Raw genomic sequence first — 21,528 nt, 5'->3', positions numbered from 1 at the left:
TCCCAAAATGGTTTATTTGCAGGCAAGAACAAAAGAGAAAACACCAAGGACCACAAGTTAGTTCTTACGGTTTGGTACACAATCTAAGCAAATCCAAGCCTTGCCTCATGTGAGATAATCAACTCTACTTTTCCTTTTTATTGTGGCTTTCGCATGGCAACTAGTGACAGCGAAAGGGGGGAAAGTTCTTCTAAGCTAACCTTGTTTGAGTTCGACTTAAACCTGGCCTTCCTAACATCCAGATAGAGACCGGCTTGAATTGACTAAGGACCAACTCAACCAGGGTCGACTAGCCATGTGCTTGAAGTGGCATCTTGAACCCACTTTATAACGATCGAGGTTGTTTATGGGTACCCACTTAACCTACCTTGGACCTCACTCGAAGCACAAGCCAGGTGCACTAGAACTCGTTGCAGTTGAGCATGATGTTGCCATATGACGCGAAACTATGACGTTGATTACGAGGGACACAGGCCTGTGATCTTGGAGGCACCGACTTCTGTAACATTAGAAACTGAAAGAGATGGGTCAACCTCCAAGCATTTATCCTCAATATTCAAATATTCCCTATAATAAGAAACCAGTAAAAAGTAGGAATAAATAGAAACAATAAAGCAGACGAAGAAGAAGAAGAGAACATGCACCAAACCAATCATGACTGTTGTCAAAGTACATAAGTATCCTTTCAGTTGTATTTTTCTTTCTTATTAAACGACTACAATGGCTGCCGTCGTATAGATATTCTTGAATTTGTATACCTAAGTTTCAAAGAAACAGCACAAAGATCTGCAGAAAGCTTTAGTAGATGCAGGTCTTCGAGTAAGTGCATCTAGGATGACATCATCTAGCAGAAATGCAGCTCCTCAGTTTATAACTTACTGCGAACAGCATGATCACAACAAAGAGATGAAAGCATGCCCTGATAAATAACGTGAAGCCCTTCCTGCCAGAGAGGTCTAAAATGGCAGGGACGCCAACAAGGCCTACAAGAGGTTCCGTGCAATAAAGGTCATTCTTCATTGAGAGAACCGAGAGATATCCCGAAAGGTCTCTCTTGCAGAGAGGACCATCATTCATTCCGTTGCATGACAGGTGAATAGCTGCAGCAGTAACATGAACAGAGCTGGAGGCATAAGCTGGAGATGCCTGGATGCCAGACTTATCTGCTTTGAGAGGGTATTCTGCAGCAGATGCAGGGGGTGCAGGAATAGATTCCAGCATGCCATGGACCCGTCTTGACAGAGAGTTAACCCATCCGCCATAGTACTTTTTATCTGCATGATGATAGATAAAATCAATAACCTGAATAAAATGTGATGCTCAGAAGGCACTAGACAATACATTTCGGGCAGATTTTCTTTAATCACAAGTAGGATCAGCAACCAGGGTTAACAAATTAAAAGCTGTGATTGTTGGCCACAGACACCTTGTGGTTACCAAAAATCACAGGATCATTTGATCGGAGAATCCCCAAAGCAAGGACCACAATCACTGCTTACAGTTTCTCAACTTGTTGAAAAAGTGCTGTGAATGTGACCTTAAATAAAAAAAAACCCGAGAATACAATCATCATTACAGTATGTCCCTCATTCATATCCACCTTAAGTATGTACCCAAAAGTTTCTGCAGAAAACAAGAGAAAGCACCAGCATATATCTTTCATTTGCTTCCCGTTACTGTTTCCTAGGAAACTATCGTTCAACAGTTGCAACATACAACCAAAGGCATGTTCTTAAACTAAATTGGATCAATCGTGCTGGGTAGCTACCCTAAAGTTGCCCTACCCAGGATCACTGAAATCTCCACTCGTGTTCAGCCCAGCTCCTTGACACATGAAATGAAACACTCATTCGCATACCTGGGTTGCAAGTAACTTTGTCTGGCTCTCCGTTGAAAATCTCATCGCCATTTCCAGGATAGGTCTCACGTACTTCCGCAGCATGAATTTGTGAGGTCTCCAGACGTACATCTGGTATCAATGCTTCCTCCACCTGAAAAATAAGAATGCCATTGGGGCATTGGGATAGTAAATATGCAGAAATTTTTTGGAAACCCTTCATTGAGAGTTGGAAAGTAAGTGCATCAAGAGTGCTTTCAAGAATGGAAATTACCTCTGACTTGGTGTTCAAATTATTGCCAAAAATGTCTGGTTTATCTAGAACCCCAGAACCTGACCCAATCTCATACAAATTATCCTCAGTCTCATTGAAAAAGTGCAGGAGTTCATCAAGTTTTTCAAAATCATTTGAGTTGGTATCCTCAGGATTTGAAAGATCATTCATCTCTAAAAAGCAGCCATCGTCAATTGGCAAGCTTGCCAGAGAAGCATCAAAGTATTCAAGGGGATTGTTAATCATCTCAGTTGCTCCAATATCTTGAGAACCAGCTGGTCCTGATTCTTCTGAAAGATCATTCAGTTCCAAGAAAGAACCATCTTCAGTAGGCTGGCAAACCATTTCCAGATTTGGTGAGCTGCTAATATCTTGACTGTTGCACCCAGGTACTTGTGGATCAGTATAGGACTGTTCAAAGAAACCCAAAGCATCTTCAGGATATGCAAAATTATCAAATGTATCCCATTCTGCTACAGGGAATGACCTCTCGCCTAGAAGGCCGGAACCTAAATTCTGCAAGTCAAATTTTTTAATAGCATTCCAAAGGTTACCTTATGGAACAAAACCACATATCAAATAAATATTAGCCACTACAAAGCTCACGCTTTGCCATTTCAAAGCATGTTTCCCATACAGCAAGAAAATGAAAATTAAATCTAGAGAGTATTTAAAATTCCAAAACAAATAAAATTTTCAACAAAATGTGGAAGAATATACTGGCGATTTTCTAAAACATAAAGCATATAACCAAGAAAAAAAATTTATGCTTAAAAAGTGTGAAAGAATATTTTTTAAAAGAAAATCCCACATAAATACCATGCAAATATCATATCATCATCACTATAGCATCACAGTTACACTTATTAGTGATATTTTTAGATTTAGCATGAGCATTTTAAGTTACTATAGGAAGAGTTCAATGTGGTGATATCTCAATATTTTAAAAATACCCTGGATATTGGGAACCATGGGTCAGATATAAAAACCAGAGAGACTACTCAGATATCTGATCAAACCTGAAAGGTGTTATCGAGCAACCTTTATGACAGGAAATACAGCAATAAACCAAGCGAATCAGCATCAGGCTGACATTCCATCCATACCTTTTGGTAAAAGATTGTTCCCTCTAAAGGAGGTAACTTTTCCTTGCTTTTGCCACCCTGGAAAAGTGAGTGAGGTCATCCGGATGCTTTTGAAGGAAATCATGCACCATCATGTACAAAATTTCCTTCTGCACTAAAGAGGCTAATTAGTCCACATCTGCTCAACGGTTAATTTTATCACCTCAAACGTGATATGTTCACAACATCAACTATTTTTCTGCTCATGGAGTTTGCATCTACTGGTATAATGTTTATTGCCATTCAGGTCTTCACAGAATTCATGATATTTGTAATCCATGATCCAGTATGGTATTTATCAAGTCAATAATTGCACTCAATAGTTAAAAGTAGAAGATTCAACATTTAATTTGACAAAATTCAAGATGAGTTCACAAGACGAACTCTGGACAAGGTATAAATTATTGAGTCATTGAGAAAATTTGCTGCAACATATACAGATTGATAAAATTGTCACTCACCTGTGATTGCAAAAAACCAACTTTTTCTAGTTAGCCAGGAGAAACCACCACAGGCTGGTAAGATTTCAGTTGATAAAACCATTAAGGCCCCTTGCCAACTAAAGAGTACACTAACTTTTGGACTTAAAGGACAAGCAACATCCTTCATAGGTTTCTAACTCATAGAGTCTGATCAAATTAGAGACACTGACGGCTAGCTATCCAGTGGAGCCCACGCCATCGAGAAGTTGTAAACAATGACATCTCTAAATGTTAGCATATGAAAATGTAACTTTTATCAGAAGTTTTTGGTGGAAACATGAGGCTGATTGTTCAATCAGCCTCAGGAAGACAAAACCAATGGCCAAATAGATACTAAAGATTCCTGAAAATGTTGTGACCCAAAGGACTTCGATAATTCCAAAAAGCAAAACCTTGAGCCATATTTGCAAGCGAATCAAGATGAAGAGTATTACCACCGCTAAGTTAGACCATTGTCAAGTCTTAGTCATCATAATATGAGGTAACTATGGTAGAACAGGCTAAACTGCTCTTCTTCTAGCAAGTGGTAGAGGGGACTACTACAAAATGGCTTATTAGCAGATTTGTAGATTGTCTTAGAATAGCCTATACATCTACAAAGACTACACTTTCAGCAAGCAATTGCTACATTCATTCCACTAAAATGAAGGCAAGACTAAAATAGGAAATGCAACATTGCCCCTGCAAAACCAAGAACGAGAACTTGACATCTGATATCCTATCCACTGCTTCCATTGTCCACGTAAGAAAGAACAGACCAACTAAATATGAAACATATCCTATAGCAATTGAAGTATTTGTGTATCCATTCCATAAGGGGCTCTTTGGGACCAGTAACAGTATGCTACTGTCTCATGCATCTAACCCAAAAAATTTATTAGATTCATTGAATACTTTAACAAGTGTTTCCTGAATCTACCCTACTTTGGGATAGATGCATAGAACAGTAACACACTGTTACTAACTTACTATTCCCAAACAGCCTCTAAAAGATCATCCTTTTGCCACAAGAGCTCTACAGACATGGCTAAGTTGATTGTTTATGGACCATTTGGTACACGGATGTGTGCCTCCCCCAAAAGAATCACTTTTGTGATGTGCACACATAGAAGTTATACATGCATCAGGGGCAGGATAAAGACAGCTTCTGGATCCATCCACAACTATTCTGCGTGGGCAGTCTTCTTCGCTGCCAAGGTGGGCAGTCTTCTTCGCTGCCAAGGTTAAAGAAACCACCTCCAGCCAACCCCCCACCCGCCAAAAAACCCCACCCCAATATATATATATATATACACTTCTGGGGCATGCTATATAAAAAGTTGTCAAACATTTGAAAACTAAAGAGGAGAGAAGCTGAATTTTCTGGTGCCCACCACAAAGGGTGGCACCAAGTTCTCCATGTGATGGAAGATACACAAACTTGAATAATTAGCAGAGGTTAGGAACTAGATTTAGCAGGATGATATCAGGGAAAGGAAAACAATAAAGCAGATCGCACCATTTTTTCTTGTCGTCATCTAAATGAGTCATCAGGTTTCATCTTCGAACAGATACCCTAGCTTCCTAACCTAGTAACATGCTTTTCTATAGATTCCTGAAAAAATGTAACCAACCTCTTGATAAGACTTTCGCTGCAACCCCGCTGGGGGATCTCTTGATAAGACTTCACAAATTCTACAAACACGATTATTGAGAGCAGCATATTGGCTTCAGATCTGTGATAGCTATCAAAGATTCCCAGTATAGTAATGTATTTTAATGAGATAGTTTCACGTAATAATGTTAATCCTTGGCGAAACCTCGAATAGGTTTGAAAAATATATATGGAATTCAATTATTCATACATGCTCATTCTTCAGAATAGAACACTCAAGTTCCTACATTCAAAGTAGAAACATATAAACAAACCAAATACCATCTCAAAACCAAGAAAGACAGCCAGAAAATTAGTAACAGCAGTAGACAACATGTTTAAGGCGATGGATGTGCAGATAACAATTAAACAAAATTGCATATAGACAAATCAAATTCCTGCTCCAAACCATTAAACAAATAAGCAGCAAACTACAATAACAGCAATGAGAAAGCCGAACGCCTTGATGATGGGGATAATAATGGTATAAAATACATAAATAAAGATGCAAAAGATAACCATATATACCCGATCATGATCGTTCTCTGGAGCAACCGCATCGGCATAAGAAGAACTCCCCTTAGCCTCATTTTGCTCGGCAGTATCTAGAAGAAATTGATCAATCTCCTCCAAAGACATTAACAGGCGGTCCCCAGAATCGGCCGAATTTTGACCCAAGTTATCAGGTGTAGAAGGTAGACCAGGAAATTGTGTAGAAAATGCATCATCCTCGGCCTTTGGAACCACCATCGAATGATCAACAGGCGCCGGTGCCTCGGGAGAAGATTCCTCGTGTTTCATCATAGCGAATGGCATCTCGGACTCAGCAACATCGTCATCTTCCCACTCTTCCTCAATAAACGGCGCTCCGTACTGCTCACCATTTTTCGGCCCGGCACCGCTTTTCTGAAAGATCCTGCAAATGACGTACGCATCCGTCTGCCCCCAGATCAACAAAACAAAGCAAATCAAAACCAACCATACGTCGTCACAAAACCCCAAAAAATCAGGCACGGTCGCAGTCGACAAAAGTTCCATGGAATTACCGGAGCTCCACCGTTCGCACCCGACGCCTCCTCTTCCTGGAGACGGTACTCGTGCATGACCCAATTGGTCCGTTCCCCACGAGGCGCCCTCCCTTTATGATAAACCAGAGTCTTCTTCATCCCAACAGTTTTCGTATTCCGCTTGATCGCCCTATCCTTCCCGGTGGTCTTCCAGAACCCCAGCTCCGTCGCCCGGTTCGTCCTCGACCCATTCCCATATTTCCTATCAAGGGGACTGAAAAAGTACCATTCCAGATCCCTGCTCTTCAAACAAGAACGCGCTGCACACGTTGAAAACGCCACGATTCAGTCCCCATCAAATATAACAGCAAAATCCCCACCAGGAATCAAATGGATTCGAAAGAGAAACAAAACCAAACCAAAAAAAAACAACGACCGAAATGGTTCTAGGGTTTTGCTGTAGCAAAAAATGAGCACATAGGAAGAGGGCGGATTACCAGGGAGATCCCATGGCTCGGACTTGTAAACATCGATCTCGGAGATGGCGTTGAATCTGATAGGTTTGCCATTAACCTTCCTCTTGAGGTAGTAACTCACCAACTCATCGTCGGTGGGATGGAATCTGAAACCCGGCGGTAGAGATACGTCGCCGCCCATCAACTTAACTCGATCAATCTCTTCTTTCCTCTTCTCTTACTCTCGATCAACCGATTCTTCTAGCTCGATCAATCGATAGCAATCTCTCTCTCTCTCTCTCCCCCTCTCCCTAAGGAGGGTCCTCCTTCCGCATCCTGGCTGGTCTGGCGGGTAAGGAAGGACAAAGGAAGACGAGCACGCCAAAGAAATCGAGGAACGCCTTCTCCCCCTCCGACCGTGTTGAGTTGCCTACGTGTCCGAAGCAGAGCTTCGCACTCAAGTCAGAGGAGTCTCTTCTTTTTCTTTCTTTCCCCTCTTTTCGGCTTTATCCGAACCGATTTCGACCCTGTGTCTAACCCGAACATTATGCGTATTTCCATTTAGAATCCCCAATTATGCATAATTTCATTATGAATTTTACTTGGTTTTGTGCTGCTAGTTCGATTAAAACTCAAAAACAGGAACAACGCTTCTTCTTTTTTTTTTCTCTTTGGAGGAATGATCAAACCTCTTTTAGTTCGATAAATTTATTTTTTGTCAATGTTGTTTATTTTTTTAAAGGCAAAAGAGTTAATCGATTGATAAGAGTTGGTACAAATCATCGGTGTGTTATATGCACCGTTTGCAAGATAATGGTTGATATTTACTGCATAGTGAGGTTGTTTGATTATGTCTGATGTAGTTTGCAATCATTCATGATCTCAAATTTATAACTTTTTTTTTTATATTCTTAGCATTCCTTCAGTAGAGTTCATGAATTTACACCCGTAATTCTAAAATAGAGGTAATGGTATGCTCCTAGTGAAAGGTTTTTAACTTTGCTGATTTAAATTTGCCCTATTCTTTTGTAAATACCCTGGTCAATAAGCGGGTGAAATTTAAATTGAAAAAATCTTAAAACACAATCGAGCACTTTGCAAGAGAATCGAAGAAACGAGCCCTTTTGTTGATTACAATGAAATGGTGGAGCCTATTTGGTAATTTGACCATCCTTATGATGGGCGGCACCGCAGATACCGGGAAGCTTCCGGGGAAATGGCGCGGGACCTGAACGGTCAAAGAGGGTATGGAGTCAAGTTTAAGCGAACCGATTTTGACTTTATCCACCGGGTGTCAAGGTTGGAGCCTTGCTAGCCCGGTCGGTTCGAGCCCAAAAGGGTCTGACCCACGTGACCTAAAGATGTTCCTTTTGGCATCGAGGTGAACAAGTTTGGACCCAATCATTTGCTTAACCAGTCGAGCTCGAGTTCATAAGTCAATTCATTCAATTAATCAAGTCGAGTTCATTGAATTTGAAATGTTAAAGTTATACTTGGCTTAAAAATGATGTGTTGCGAATTCTTAAATGTCTGACTTGTTTTGTTAATTAAAAAACTAGTATATTGACATTAATTAATTATGTACGTTTTTACAAAAGTTCATTCAAGTTTGTCGAGTCTTAATCGACTTGAGCTCGATTTATGGTAAAATAATAGTCCATGTATTCAAATGAGTTTTTTGAGTTTTAATCAAGTCGAGCTTAAGCTACTTCTATTGAGCTATTCTCGAGCTTAAGGTTTCATTAGTTGAGCTCGGATGAACTCGAACTGGACTCGGCTTGTGTTCACCCCTGAGCCGTAACACCATTCGGTGAAAAGCAAATCGCTGGAAAACCAGTGTTCCATGGCCTTTCAAAGTCCGTTTTGCACAGTGCAAGTTGTTGGTTCTTGGTTTTACCAAACACCACCTATCCCTCAAAACTATAGTTGGTTTACTCACCGAGTTGGTTCGAGAATCACCCTAACCAGCTTAAATAGTTATAAAACCTGACCACGAGTCAAGGTTGACCTAGTTTGCCCCTGACTCGACTTGACTCTACCTGACTCGCTTGATTCAGGTTGTTTTAAAACTCGACCGATTCAATGAGTCAACTCGCTAACTCGATGACCCGATCATCTAACAATCCGAATTCAACTAGCTAACTTTACAAGACGGCCTTGGACCATTGGAAGAGAGGGGGATCAAGTGTCCTGTTGCGTTTGACTAAGACGACATATTCTCTTTAAGGTTCTGCCGTTGTTAGCTTAATCGTATTATGATAAACACAAAATTTGCTGCATGGGGTGGAAAAAACACTAATGATCTCATGCGTGCAATGTTGGTTAGACATTATCTCGCGTTTGATGTATTTTAGTAGTGTTGTTACAGTTTTGATTCCATGCTGACCTTGCCTTATGCACGCAAGTACACGGATATCATCCTTTTAAAAAGTTAGTTAGTGGTTATCCTTTCTTAATAACAACTTACTTTTAATTTATAATTTCTCTAAAGATCGGTGGTTTAACATAGTCAAATTGTTGATATGAACGCACAAAATGTAAACCGAACGCTCATATTCTCCCTCTATCTGTCTCTACGTGCGCGTGACGAAGAGAGAGATAGAGTGATATATATATATATATATAGAGAGAGAGAGAGAGAGAAAGAGAGAGAGAGTGTGGCTTTCAATGCTTAAACACAAAGGGTTATACAACTCAAACACATAACAATTTCATGTAGCAATTGGTCGCCCTATGATAGTCAGGTTGCTGGCATGGAAAACACGCACTGTCAATTCAATTCTTGTATATTATGACATACATAGTAGGAGTGCTCAATTAGTTGGCGATATAAATCATCTCGCTTGCCCAGTCTAGCTGTTTGTTATGACATTATTATGCTAATTTTTATATCCAATGTGGAGACGCTATTTGTAGGGGTGAACAAGACTAGCTCAACCCGTTAAATGACTTCGAATCAAGTCGAGCTCGAGTTCATGAGTTGACTCGTTTAAATAATCGAGTTGAGTTCGAACTCAACATGTAACTGTCGAGTCAGGATCCAGCCTTAATCGAGTTTGTCGAGCCTTAATCAAGTCGATATATTGAAACGAGTTTACGAGTTTGTCGAGCTTTAATCTAGTCGAGCTCAACAGGTAACTGCCGAGTCGAGCTCGAGTTGCTCCCATAAAGCTATCATCGAGCTCGAGCCGAGTCAAGCTTAACATCTTATTGTTACAAATATTAGAACAACATCAAATTGTTACAAATATTGGAGTGCCAACTCCAGTTCATCATGTGTTTATACGTGTGCGTGTGTGTGCACACCACTTATGAGCAAAATTGAACACTTATTAAGTAATTAAGAGTAAAAGATAAGACACTAAAATTTTAATTTTTAAAGGAAATTGGATCATAGGTAAACAAACGCCCCTGAAGTTGTTATACATGAAGTTTTATTAGAATTTAATATCAAATTCTTGTTTATTCTTGCAATCGTTAAAAGTATTTTCATTTTATGATCATATTTAAAAGAACGGATAGTAATGCATATAACCAACCCGACCCGACCCGTTCGAATCCACGTTCTCGAGATCGCTCGCGCCCTTTTTGAATTTCCCTGCTTTTCCTTATCCTTTCCAGGTAATTATTTTTCCCTCCACCATCCCAGAATCTGTCGCCGCCATCTCCACCGTCATCGTCTTCTTCCCCTTCATCGATGCGAAGGCAATGGAAGATAATCCCTAGGCCGTTGCTCGAGACCGTTCTCAATAACCACGCCGGCCATCCCAGAGTCGCAAACCCTCTCATCCTCCACGGCCCTCGCGGCGTTGGCAAGAAAACCCTAATCGTCCACAGTAAGCCCTGAGCACCCAATTCTCCCCGTTCCCCCTCCTTCGTGGTTGTTCTTACTCGGTTTTGTCTTGTTTGAGTTTCTTCTTCTAGGGTTACTGGATTCCTGGAACAGGCCACCACACGTTACAGCCTACGTGGACTTCAGCCGCCAGAATGATCCATGGTTGTTGGAGGCGGGATCCGTTAGCATTGGGGATCTTCGCTTGCAGCTCGAGCAAAGCCTCGAATCCCTCGCGCAGAAAGCAGTCCGGCTTGGCTGCATCGGCGGCAACGACGTGCTCTCCACCCTGAAGAAATGGCACGGCATCGATGGCGCGCTTCGTCAGATTTTGGGCAAGAAGGAGGTGAGCGGGAAGGATTCGACTGCAGTATTGTGGAGGAAGGCAATACGCGCTGTCTCTTCCAGGGGAGTCGTTGGCGATTGGGAGGAGCAGTATCGAGAGCACCTCACGGAGCTCGGTGCCTGGAACGATGCGTTGCAGCCTGGGAGCGGTGGCGTGCACGCTAGAAATGTGGAATTGCTCGGGACGGGGAAGCTTGATTTGAAATCAATGGAGGAGCTGTCATATTTTAAGGAAACGATGCTCTCTCTGCACTTGGCGAAAGAGGTGCTTTCTGTTCACGAGAGATGGCGAGCAAAGGCTGTCGAGAACTTGAACCGTACGGGCGAGTACTCAAATTCGTTGGCGAATCTGTCGACAAATTGGCCGTTGTTGCTGCTGGACCTCTTGTCTGCTGCAGCTCACATGGGGTATTTCCAGGTTAGGCTTCATGGTCATTTTGTTGTCATTTCTATGATCCGAGTCGAGTTTTTTCATTCCATACATCTATCTCGTCGATTATAGCACAACCAGTCGCTCTTCTCGTATTCTTGGTGCTATATATTGTACATTGATTTAGTTGCCAATTCACCGTTCTTTGCGTTAGGCACCTCTGTGAACTGTGACTTGCACTTAGTTTTTTTCTTTGTTTTACTCAACCGAAACCGACGATTCAGTAACTTGATTATAGTTATCAGATCCGGTCATACAGTTCAATAAGTTGGAATGATGCATTTCGGATCCAGAAATGATCAGTTCATCATCCTGTGTTAGAAAAGAAAAGAATAGAATGTCGCGTCTTGTTTTAAATTGTGAACTAAAATGTCCACTCTTTTGAGTTACAAAGTCGATGGTTTCTTCGTACTTGTGAATTATTAAATTCCAGTCTTCTTGCATCCATGCGACGACTGAATGATATAATTTTGGGATATTAGGAATGAAAAACTTTTATTGTATAAAAAATGAATAAACAGTCCGTGGGCGTCGCCAAACGTCATAAGCTTGTCAAAGGTGCTTACTTTACGAGCACATTCATGTGTAACTAAATATACGTTGGATGTTATATTTTCACAAATTCCTTGTTCATTCTAATCTACCAGTTTTTTCTTTTTTCTTGTTGCCTCCTCTCCCCATGAAAAGTTTTACAACTAAAATTGGTTTTTCTTTTTCATCTTCTGAAAATTTGATACATCATAAGCTGTTAATCTTTTGCTCTATGACCATTCACAGATTGATTATTTGACTTTTGTCCAACTTCATCTTTTAACAGCCGAAGCTAGTGATGAACAATATAGATGTTCTTCGGAAGGCAAACTTAGCTGGCTCCTGTCCAATGGTACCTGCAGACATGTACCACGATAGCCTGCTTTGGAGGCTAATTGCTTTGGGCGTGAATGAGAGATTCCTGCCTATCATGCTTGTGACCTCAGACGGGTATGGAGTAAAACCTGATTTCATGAATTTTATTTATGATTAGCTTTGGTCTCTTCAAGTTCAACTCCTTTCATGATGGCATGTTAGTTGTTCTGGAGTAACTTTTTACTTTCTGTAGTTTACTGAAATAATATGATCCGTCAAAGTGTTCTTTCTTGTTGGTCTATCATGTCCATGCTAACTTTATTACTTTTTTCTACAATGGTAGAGTTCTTCATTGTATGATATGTGTATATTCAACGATTGGTATCCATTTAGCAAGTTTGAACTCAGAACAAGTGTGTAGGTGGCGACTTCTTCTTGACTCTGCCCATAAGTCATAAAGCATGTTTTTGATGTATAATTTTTTGTGTATAACAAAAATGTACAATGATATATACACACACATACACTTGTTAACACAACACAAATACATACATATATGCACACATACACATGCATTCATATATGGACACAAGCACATAACTGATGGGTCTGTGTAGAGTTTGTTGGTCATCATGGTGATATTCATTGCTCGTTGAAAGCTAATACCACAACTCATTACTTGTTAAATAACACATATATTTGCTATGATCAAATGGATGCATGCTTGCCTATATGTCTCAGAATTTGGAAAAAAACCCCCATTTAAGGTGACTGCAGAGAGGGGTTAAAATGATTTCGGCATCCTGATGACTCTTGCTTATTTTGCATCAGGAAAGTAACATTTGTCTTGTACCACCAAAAGCGTATCCTTACTTAGGGTATTAGATACCACTAGTTTACAAGATGTTGCTGGATAATGTTATAGTATTGATTCTTGGGTTGAAGATTTAGTACAACATATTGTAATCTACAAATATGTGGTTCTCTTACACTATGAATCCAAAATGCAAAGATGGAGATCTCACCAGCTACATTTGAGTTTCACATTTTCAACAACTTATCTAGAAGTTGTGGCAGCACCACCTCCCAAAATTGGTAACCTTCCTGAAGACTGTAAGAAATATATTAAAGAATGGCAAACGGTTGAGCCTGATACACATGTATATTAAGCAAATGGCATCCAGTCTTTTTTATGAAAGTTAAGCTAAACAAGATTTTGACCTTTTAGGGTGTTTCTGTTGTATGATTTGAGCACTTGCGAGTTTATTGATAGTTGATTCTGATAGCTCCTTCTTATTTATAATCCAGATATTATTCATACCAGGTATTTAGGGATTTTGGCTATTCTGAGCTGTTCATCTCCCGTGAGGTACCCTGTTTAATTTCTTATTGATCTAATTTTTTTTCCCAAGTTTTAAAGCAGCCATTATTTTCTTGTTGTTGCCCATGATTTTTTTTGCTTATCAACTAATTTGTTGGCTTATTGTTTTGTTATCATAACTGAAACAAAGACATTTGGGTGGACACCGAAGGAGGCCAAAATGCACATGGTCACTGACTTCTTTAGTGAAGCTGAGGTGAGCATATCCTTTTTCATTACTTTCTGATGTTTTTTTTTTATTTTAAAATTTATTGGAGCCATTCTGACTCCTGTTACTGAAACCAACCTGCACCAGAGTTTGTTAAGTATCTGACCTTAGATTTATTGAACATGTAGTGGAAGACCATTGTTGATGTGGTGGGTTCGAATCCTCGGCATCTTTCTGACCTCTTTACCCTCAAGCAAGCCATTCATGAAAGCATGTGAGAAACTTCTATTTTTCCATGAGAGGATTTTCTGTTCAATGTGCTACTGTAATTTCTTACACGTGCTGATGACTCCTCAAATGTAATAGCATAGTATAGAATATAGATGATAAAATTAGTTTTGTTTTTGACCTTCCTTGGTAAGTTGGTAACCTATCGGCTCTTTTCGTCTTGTAAAGGAGTTCCATGTTTATTCACTTTGGTGCTTAAGGTATGCCTCTTTGTCATTAATCCATACTGAGGTCATTACCATTTTCTTATTTTCCCATGAACTAGGACCTTGAAGGCTATTAAAGATGGTGATTTTGATGACACTGTAGATCTGTACCTATCATATTTACAGGTAGGTTAGGCTTTTCCAGCATTCTTCCCTTATTTTTTTCATAAGGAAAATATTATGCCTCATGAATATAAGTGCTGTCCTATGTTCAGTTTTGGGTTTTGTTATTGGTTGAATGACTCATTTTCTTCCATGAAAAATTACATGTTGTGTTTTAATAAGCAATAACTATTTTCTGCTATCTCTGTAGGTCTGACACATGTGTGGCTGGTGCTTTATACAAGATTTTGTGTTCGTATACAACAATTTTTTAGTGCTGTATCATGGGGATTATGGGCATGCATGTGAGCTTTTAAATTAAATGTCTATATCCTTGTTGGATTGTCTTGGTTCTCAGACCCATCAAGTTCTGCAATTCCACACAGTCTGCACATGCACACAATATATGCTTGTATTTGCGTTGTATATTGTTTGTGGGCAACCGGGCTATGAAAGATCTCTAGCATGCTGATCAAAAGATTCAAAACTGATGGAGCTTTGGCAGCCAACTTATGAGTATGTGAATAGTTCTCGTCATCCTAAGTACATTTTAAAAGTTTTAAGTGCTTTCATTAAGCACCAAAATGAAGTGAAATATCCGTTTCTTCAAAGTGGGAATAGGCTTGACGTTCATGAGGTTACAGATTTGGTTTTTGGAGGTCTGACTTTCTCTGTTGAAATGGTGTTCAGATGTATTTAGGACACTCACTTTGTAATCTTTGAAAATGTGGTCAAATTATTTTGTTGCTCTGGGCTATCCATTGATTGTTTCCAAACCCAACACCTTATTGTGATACAAACCTGTTAGGTATTTCAGGCTTTCAGCATATAAATTATGTAATGGATATGCTGGGTGCATTAGGTGTGGGTGTGACACACACATTGGCATTTGGTAGTTATGGAGATAAGGATTCAATATGAGCCGATGTGCCAAAACCAAAAAAGGGGCAAACTTGTGCACAGGCGTGAGTATTATTTTTAAATATCCTGATTGTATTTTATTTCATAAATTTTCTTGAAGGGAAAGGATTCTTTCTGCTCCATTCCGAATAACTCGTTATTTCTTGTTTATGGAAATCTTTTTATTTTGTCAGAGATGTAATTCTTGTTTCCAGTATCAATTTTAAATTTATTTTGTGAGTGGAAGATACCTTTTGCATGACTATCCCTAGTATTTTCAATAGGTTACTGTGGTGAACCGTGGCATAGAAGCAGCATTGCTCATCTTAGAAAGATTTGCACTTGATGCATATAATGGAAAAATTTCTAAAGACATATTATGTTTTGGATCCCCTTGGAGGCACCCACCACGTGCAGATAATAAGTTAGTGCGGTTACAGTGGGCCAAGCTTCAAATGATGGATTTCATTCAATCCCTCGTAAATGCTGAATTTGGAGTAAGTTTATCAATCTATTAGCCTTCCATCTTTGTTTAGTTGAGTGCTTTTGAGTCAATATTAGAGTTATGTCAATTCCTGGCATTTGGATCCAATTTTTTTTTTCACAATTCATGTGCTGGTTATATTTAGTTTTTCTTTGTTTTTCTTAGGGAAATGGTATGAAAATATAATAGAGGTTAATCCTTTCTGGAATATGGTTTCCATCAGATTTTCTCTGTTTGTGATTTATTTGATAATGCACCTTTGCTATTCGTTATCACATTGTTAATGTATGATTCTCAATCTCAAAATGCAGTTATATAAAATATAAATAGATTTTTGTTTACTGCTGCGGTAAAAAAGTTGCATGCTCTGTTTGATGTTATCAAGCTGAGTTTGTGTGAATAAATCCAAAGACATTAGTATGGTTATATCTTGATTATTGGTTGGCATGCTCTTCCTGCGTTTCTCTCTTTCTTGCACAGATGAGGATTTAGATGCTTAGTATCTCAATGAGAACTTAGGTGTTCTATTATGATGTGGACCTCTTTCGGTGAGTAGAACAGGAAATGCCTGTTCAAGGTCTTATCTACTACTCAAGGATGGATCCAAATGCACTATGGGTTTTCAGTGGCCAGCTTGTTCCCTTATTCTTTTATCAAATTAACAGTTTTTAATGCCCATAAACAAATAATGTTAATTTATTTGCATTAAATTCTTGCAACTTGCACTAACAATTTGAAAAGGGAACCTTGGGCTAGTCCACATCTGTCTAAGATGCAACTGCTATTAATATGGTTGGTCTGATAGGCAGTTATTAGGTAGATGTACTTATATCTGATCCCATATCGGATGTTCTTTTTTCCACTCCTATGCTCTCTTATCTGAAAAGCTATCTCACCCGGATGTGGCCTCATCTTGGGGGTTCAGCAATTTTTCAAAATTTACAATGTGAGTTCTATATAGGTGCACTGTGCAGGAGTAGAAATGGACAATCCATGTGACATACGTGAAAATTTTTACAGTCCATTGGATTGCTATAAGCTTACCGGCATATAGGCTAGTCTAGATTATGGTTTTATTTTAGTATTCTCACATTCATGTTTTCTGCAATTAGTGCATGCCTGAAGGGAGATCTGGCTCATGAAATGGGGTTGATGACTGACCAAGGCCGTCAAACTACAAGTCATTATGTATTTTTTATTTTTGACTTATGAACCACCCCATTTTGTCTGCAGAAACGTGCATACCTTCTACTCCAAGTGAATTGAGGTTTAGGGGGCATGTGTATTGAATTGCTTTATGTTCTTATCCACACTTGTCGTTTGGGTGCTTCTATTTCATGGCGGGTTGATGTTCTTAATATCCGTTCTGCTGATTTATCCTTGTGAATGTTCTAGGTAAACTATTTGGGCGAATCTAGTTTTGAAATACTGGAAGACCCTTGTGTTACTGCATTGATGGAGGTAACTTTGACATGATGTGTACATTTCTTGTACATATAAATATGTAAAATTCATGTATATATAAACAAATGCAACCATTTCTTTCATTTTCTGGCCTTCTCAGGTCGGTTTGCTGTATATACAGCGGGATCCTGCTTACATTCGTCCTGTTTCCCGTGCCATACAGAGGTGCTTTGTAAGATGGTGAGTTATGAGCATCTAAAACTTATTCCGATCCATCGTGTTAACCCTATACTGCTGCTGTAGAGAAAGAGTTATGCTCATTCAAACTCTTTGTGCAGGCTTGTGCAGGAAAGAATGCAGATGAGCCTTAAACAGTCATTCTTGTTTAAGTGGCACCGCATCATTCGGGGGAGAAGTTATCGACATCTAATGAGGAAGTAGGACTATCGTATTTGAAAAAGAAAGTAGGCAGTTCCATCATTGTAGTACCCTTCTTCTACGAAAAAGGCAGGTTTTTATGCCCTTGCATTTTTCTGTTTATATTTTCTGCTCCATTTTTATTGAAAGCTTTATATCTGAATCATATTCTGTTCATCCCAAACATTTTATTATTTAATGAAAATAAAATTTGGGTCAGAATCTCAAAGCTTTAGCGATGTGCAGCTCAGTCAAGATGGGAATGAGCCTTGGCGTGCTAGCTCCAGCCCCGGCTATGCGTCAGTGACGTGCCATGTTCTTTCCTACATGCTGGCGTTCCAGGAAGTAGTATGCGTATCGATTACCTTTTAGGATGTTTCGATTGTTTTCGCAAGTTGTCCCATAGGACTGACGTCAAGTTTTTTAGTGTCGAAGTAACCAGCTTCTTTTACTAAAAGCTTGCTTCCCATTTTCCTAAAAAAAAAAAGAACTTCCGACTTGGTCTTGTATCACATTCGATTGTTTTGACATATCACGTGCACTTCTAATCTCACATGCCGTGTCCACCTCTAGTTATGAAATGGTTGATTTTGTTCTTAAGTTAAGCAAGTTTTTTTTTTTCTTTTTTTTAACCCATAAATGAAATTGGAAACCATAGAGATCTCAAACCGGTCTCGTTCATTCAATTTCATATACTCGATGCAATCAAGAATCCGATTTATTCTTCAGGAGGTGGGAGTCCCTTAATAGCTAGGGGGTTATCTAACATGAGAGGAATTTCTTTGGCCTGGCAAAGAGAAGTTATTTGAAGATTAAGGCTGCAAATAGATTATGTTAATCTGATGTGTTATTCTTAGATTTAGATCATAAAAGCAGATTTGAACCTTTTAAGCATTCACTTAGATCATATTCGAATTTGATTTGAATCAGTATGCTTAGTTGAACCCCGTTGACATCTGAAGTCTTGGAAATGCAATTTTCTCCTGGTGTTCATCCAATTTTTATAGGCCAAATTTGGAACATGTATTTCGGTCTCAGATTCAGCTCGCTGCCTGGTAGGTGGGTGATGCTGAGAAGTGACCAGCTTATGAGATGCTTGTTCATGATAGTTCTTCTACGATGACAAGGGTGAGCCTGATCACCAAGCTTTACGGACAACATGTTGGTAACTTCTTGATAGGCTTTGCTATGCAAAATTTAGTTCATTAATACATAAAAATGACCAAGCATGACGTGCGGCTGCTCACCATGTTATCAGTATGCGTGTCTTGCATGCACACGTTTGCCCAATTTTACATTTATCTCACAGATTATATTCTCATATATGTTTTACAGATTCATGGTACACATTATGCAGGGAATTCAAATTGCGTGGCTGTCATCTGGGCTATCTTCTGTTTTAAGTATTTTCTTCAAAATGTCAAAAAATGTAGAAATAGTAAAACAAATCCAATATCCAGATCAAATATTATGCCTCAAGAAATCTAACCTAAAATCGTTATAAATATTGGACGTTCATAATTTTTTTTAATTTGCAGTTTCTGAAATTTCTTGATCTTATGGATGGCTAGCTGACGTATATGCGGTTACACACACACACATACATATATTGGTAGGCTTAAGATGTTTATTACCTGCAAATGGTTCATTTGTTTGAAAAAAATTTCAAGCTCTGATGTATCTAATCTGCTTTACGTCGACCGTTTATCAGGCTTCATCCTCAACAATGGAGCTTGGATAGGGCCAACATGGCCTGTTTACTAGCTCAACTTATGGGATGTTTGGATACAGATGCAGGATCCTAGTTCAGATTAGGTTCTGATAGAATCTGGTGTGTCTAGTCCATTGCGCCCTTAGCCTGAATTCCTTTACCTTTGTCAGTCTGGCAACTGTATGGGTTTTTTCCTAAAAAAAAATGTTTAAAAAATTAATACGGCAGTCATGGTTTATCTTGATATTTAACTCGTTTTTAGCGTTAAGTTCAAATTTTAGGTGCATGTCGGAATCTGTATAGATATGTTTAAGTGGAGCTGAAATTGGGTTCAGGCACTGTTGTACACATTGCGTGGTGTATGGGGAAGCACTGGAAATAAGTTTATGCAAGGGAAGAATGACCTGATCTAAATTTAGTTTCTAAATTGGCGACTAGTCGTCTAGTCTCGGTCAGCCAACTAGTCCTTGGCTTTAAGTCAGCTGGGCCCATTTGAATTTTGAGGAGCGAGTTGGCCGACTTGATCGATTATTCAACTACTAGTTGTTGACTAGACATTGAAATGTGCCTTTCTAAGGAGTCCTTAAAAGTATCATGCTTTTTGCTTATGCACACAGTGACACACATTTATATGTGTGTGTGTATGTGTGTTTTTGGTAGTTCTACATGTCCTAATTACCAGGAAATTTGCATTGCTTTTCCTGAAACTTGCTTCCTGGTTTCCATTACTTTCATTTTGCATCGCTTATGTTTAATGTGATGTTTCCAAAACGTCAGCTTCATTCTGTTCGCGTATCGCTTACGAAAAAGGCTGACCTGCATCTGACGGAATGGCACTCAGTTTCTTCTGCTGCAGGTATCGGCAATGTTTTTAAAATATCTTGATTTTAGCTTATGAATTTCGAAAGCTGATATAACGTTGTGAAAAGTGGCCTTGAAAATTTGTTTATAAAATATTTTGTCAAAGCTGATAGTATAGAGCTTGTATCCTGTCTTTGGCAATGTCTTTCGAGATCGAAAACATATTTTCTTGAGAATAATATTTTTAAATATGTGTCTTCAAGTGGCATCAGTAGAGGTGCCCACTCCAGCTAAGATGCTCCATGTCATAATTGTCATTTGCATGCCTCGGACAACCTCAGTCGAGATTGGTTTGAGCTTGCGTTGTTGTTAAAGATTCAGTGCTTATTCTTCCTCTTCTTGTTCTTGTTATTACTGTTATTTTAGTAAGCAGCCTCTCGACCATACAGAAGGTGCAGGTAAGATTAATTTATACTTACCTAACCACCATACCTATTAGGCTGTCAGGAGATTCAGTTTTTTAATTCGACTTTAATAAAACACCGTTTCAGGTAAAATAAATGACAAAATGCGAGTAGGTCGGCTCTATGAATTAGCAAATCTGAATATTTGATCTGACCGGTGGATTGTGAGTTACAAGTTCATGCCTTTTTCAGATCAAATCTGAATTTTAGTTGCTTATTAATCTGATGGTTGCACGTATAAGGTTCCAGATTTTAAGTTGGGGGTTGGTAATGCAATCTGAATTCTTGCATGCGAGAACTAGATCTGATGATGAACTAAATCCTCTTTTCTTTATCAAAATCTGTTAATTGCATTCAAAATTGGCCTGTTTTTGGGTAACAGTGAACCGCTAACATCCCCTGATTAATGTGATAATTCAAGTACGATAAAGCGATTGACGTTGTGGAAATTTATGGTATGTAAGACTTGCAGTTCTTCAGATCCACAAATGAAAGCGGACCCTTCTCTTGGCGTTAGGGCTCTTAAATGATTCACTGAATGCTTTGGGGTCCTTTCCTTTTCCAACTTCTATAGATTATATGGGCTTCAATTAACAAGTTGACGGTAAAATCAGTGGTTTTATGTTTTGCTATGCCGAAATACATGCTTCTCATTTATGTTTACTGGCTATGAAGGGTCTAAATCAAATTGTAAAATCTTTATAGGCTTATAATCTAACACATATAACATGGTATTTTTTTCTTATTGTTATCTCAGACATGGAAACCACACCCATATCAATGCGTTTACTGTTTTCATCTATGGGACCTGAACCTGCACCCGAACCCGGACTTGTTCTTGCTAGGCCCATCGAAGGCGTCACTGATGGGTTCAATGACCAAGATGCAGGTCATCGAAGGGGTGGGACTACTAATTTATTCGCCTTTCTCTCTCTCTTATCATAGGGAGCAAAGTGG

General features: G+C 39.2%; 2 protein-coding genes across 5 annotated transcripts; one reads left to right on the top strand and one right to left on the bottom strand.

Annotated features, from left to right (window-relative positions):
* Positions 1–621: 621 nt before the first annotated feature.
* Positions 622–7,276, bottom strand: LOC116265693 (NAC domain-containing protein 53-like). Of its 2 annotated transcripts, none has more exons than XM_031646495.2 (6): positions 6,855–7,276; positions 6,397–6,677; positions 5,879–6,289; positions 2,112–2,627; positions 1,859–1,991; positions 622–1,274 (listed from the first exon to the last, which is right to left on the bottom strand). In XM_031646495.2, exons 1-6 carry the CDS (start codon positions 7,012–7,014, stop codon positions 841–843), a joined length of 1,935 nt encoding a protein of 644 aa, XP_031502355.1. In that variant the 5' UTR covers positions 7,015–7,276; the 3' UTR covers positions 622–840. The 2 variants fall into 2 exon arrangements, with proteins under 2 accessions (XP_031502355.1, XP_031502356.1); XM_031646496.2 differs by having other exon boundaries at positions 2,112–2,522.
* A 3,165-nt stretch (positions 7,277–10,441) lies between these two features.
* On the top strand, positions 10,442–19,093 carry LOC116266365 (uncharacterized). Of its 3 annotated transcripts, XR_004175346.2 has the most exons (13): positions 10,442–10,648; positions 10,737–11,407; positions 12,237–12,400; positions 13,574–13,634; positions 13,777–13,842; positions 13,983–14,068; positions 14,348–14,414; positions 15,575–15,787; positions 17,170–17,235; positions 17,339–17,418; positions 17,517–17,685; positions 17,842–18,756; positions 18,931–19,091. XR_004175346.2 is itself a non-coding variant. In XM_031647544.2 (11 exons), exons 1-11 carry the CDS (start codon positions 10,510–10,512, stop codon positions 17,617–17,619), a joined length of 1,716 nt encoding a protein of 571 aa, XP_031503404.1. In that variant the 5' UTR covers positions 10,442–10,509; the 3' UTR covers positions 17,620–17,817. The 3 variants fall into 3 exon arrangements, 1 of the variants encoding a protein (XP_031503404.1); XR_004175345.2 differs by having other exon boundaries at positions 17,842–19,093; XM_031647544.2 differs by lacking the exons at positions 17,842–18,756; positions 18,931–19,091 and having other exon boundaries at positions 17,517–17,817.
* Positions 19,094–21,528: the final 2,435 nt, after the last annotated feature.

The sequence above is a fragment of the Nymphaea colorata genome, chromosome 12, assembly GCF_008831285.2.
Source record: "Nymphaea colorata isolate Beijing-Zhang1983 chromosome 12, ASM883128v2, whole genome shotgun sequence".
NCBI lineage: Eukaryota > Viridiplantae > Streptophyta > Magnoliopsida > Nymphaeales > Nymphaeaceae > Nymphaea > Nymphaea colorata.
This window is presented reverse-complemented; position numbering and strand designations above follow the sequence as displayed.

Coding starts and splice junctions, on each gene's coding strand:
- LOC116265693 (XM_031646495.2), bottom strand. CDS start 7,014: ATGGGCGGCGACGTATCTCTACCGCCGGGTTTCAGATTCCATCCCACC. Junction 6,678..6,854: donor CGAGCCATGGGATCTCCCTG/GTAATCCGCCCT, acceptor CAACGTGTGCAG/CGCGTTCTTGTTTGAAGAGC. Junction 1,992..2,111: donor ATTTGAACACCAAGTCAGAG/GTAATTTCCATT, acceptor CTTATTTTTCAG/GTGGAGGAAGCATTGATACC.
- LOC116266365 (XM_031647544.2), top strand. CDS start 10,510: ATGCGAAGGCAATGGAAGATAATCCCTAGGCCGTTGCTCGAGACCGTT. Junction 10,649..10,736: donor GAAAACCCTAATCGTCCACA/GTAAGCCCTGAG, acceptor TTCTTCTTCTAG/GGTTACTGGATTCCTGGAAC. Junction 17,419..17,516: donor CAGAGGTGCTTTGTAAGATG/GTGAGTTATGAG, acceptor CTCTTTGTGCAG/GCTTGTGCAGGAAAGAATGC.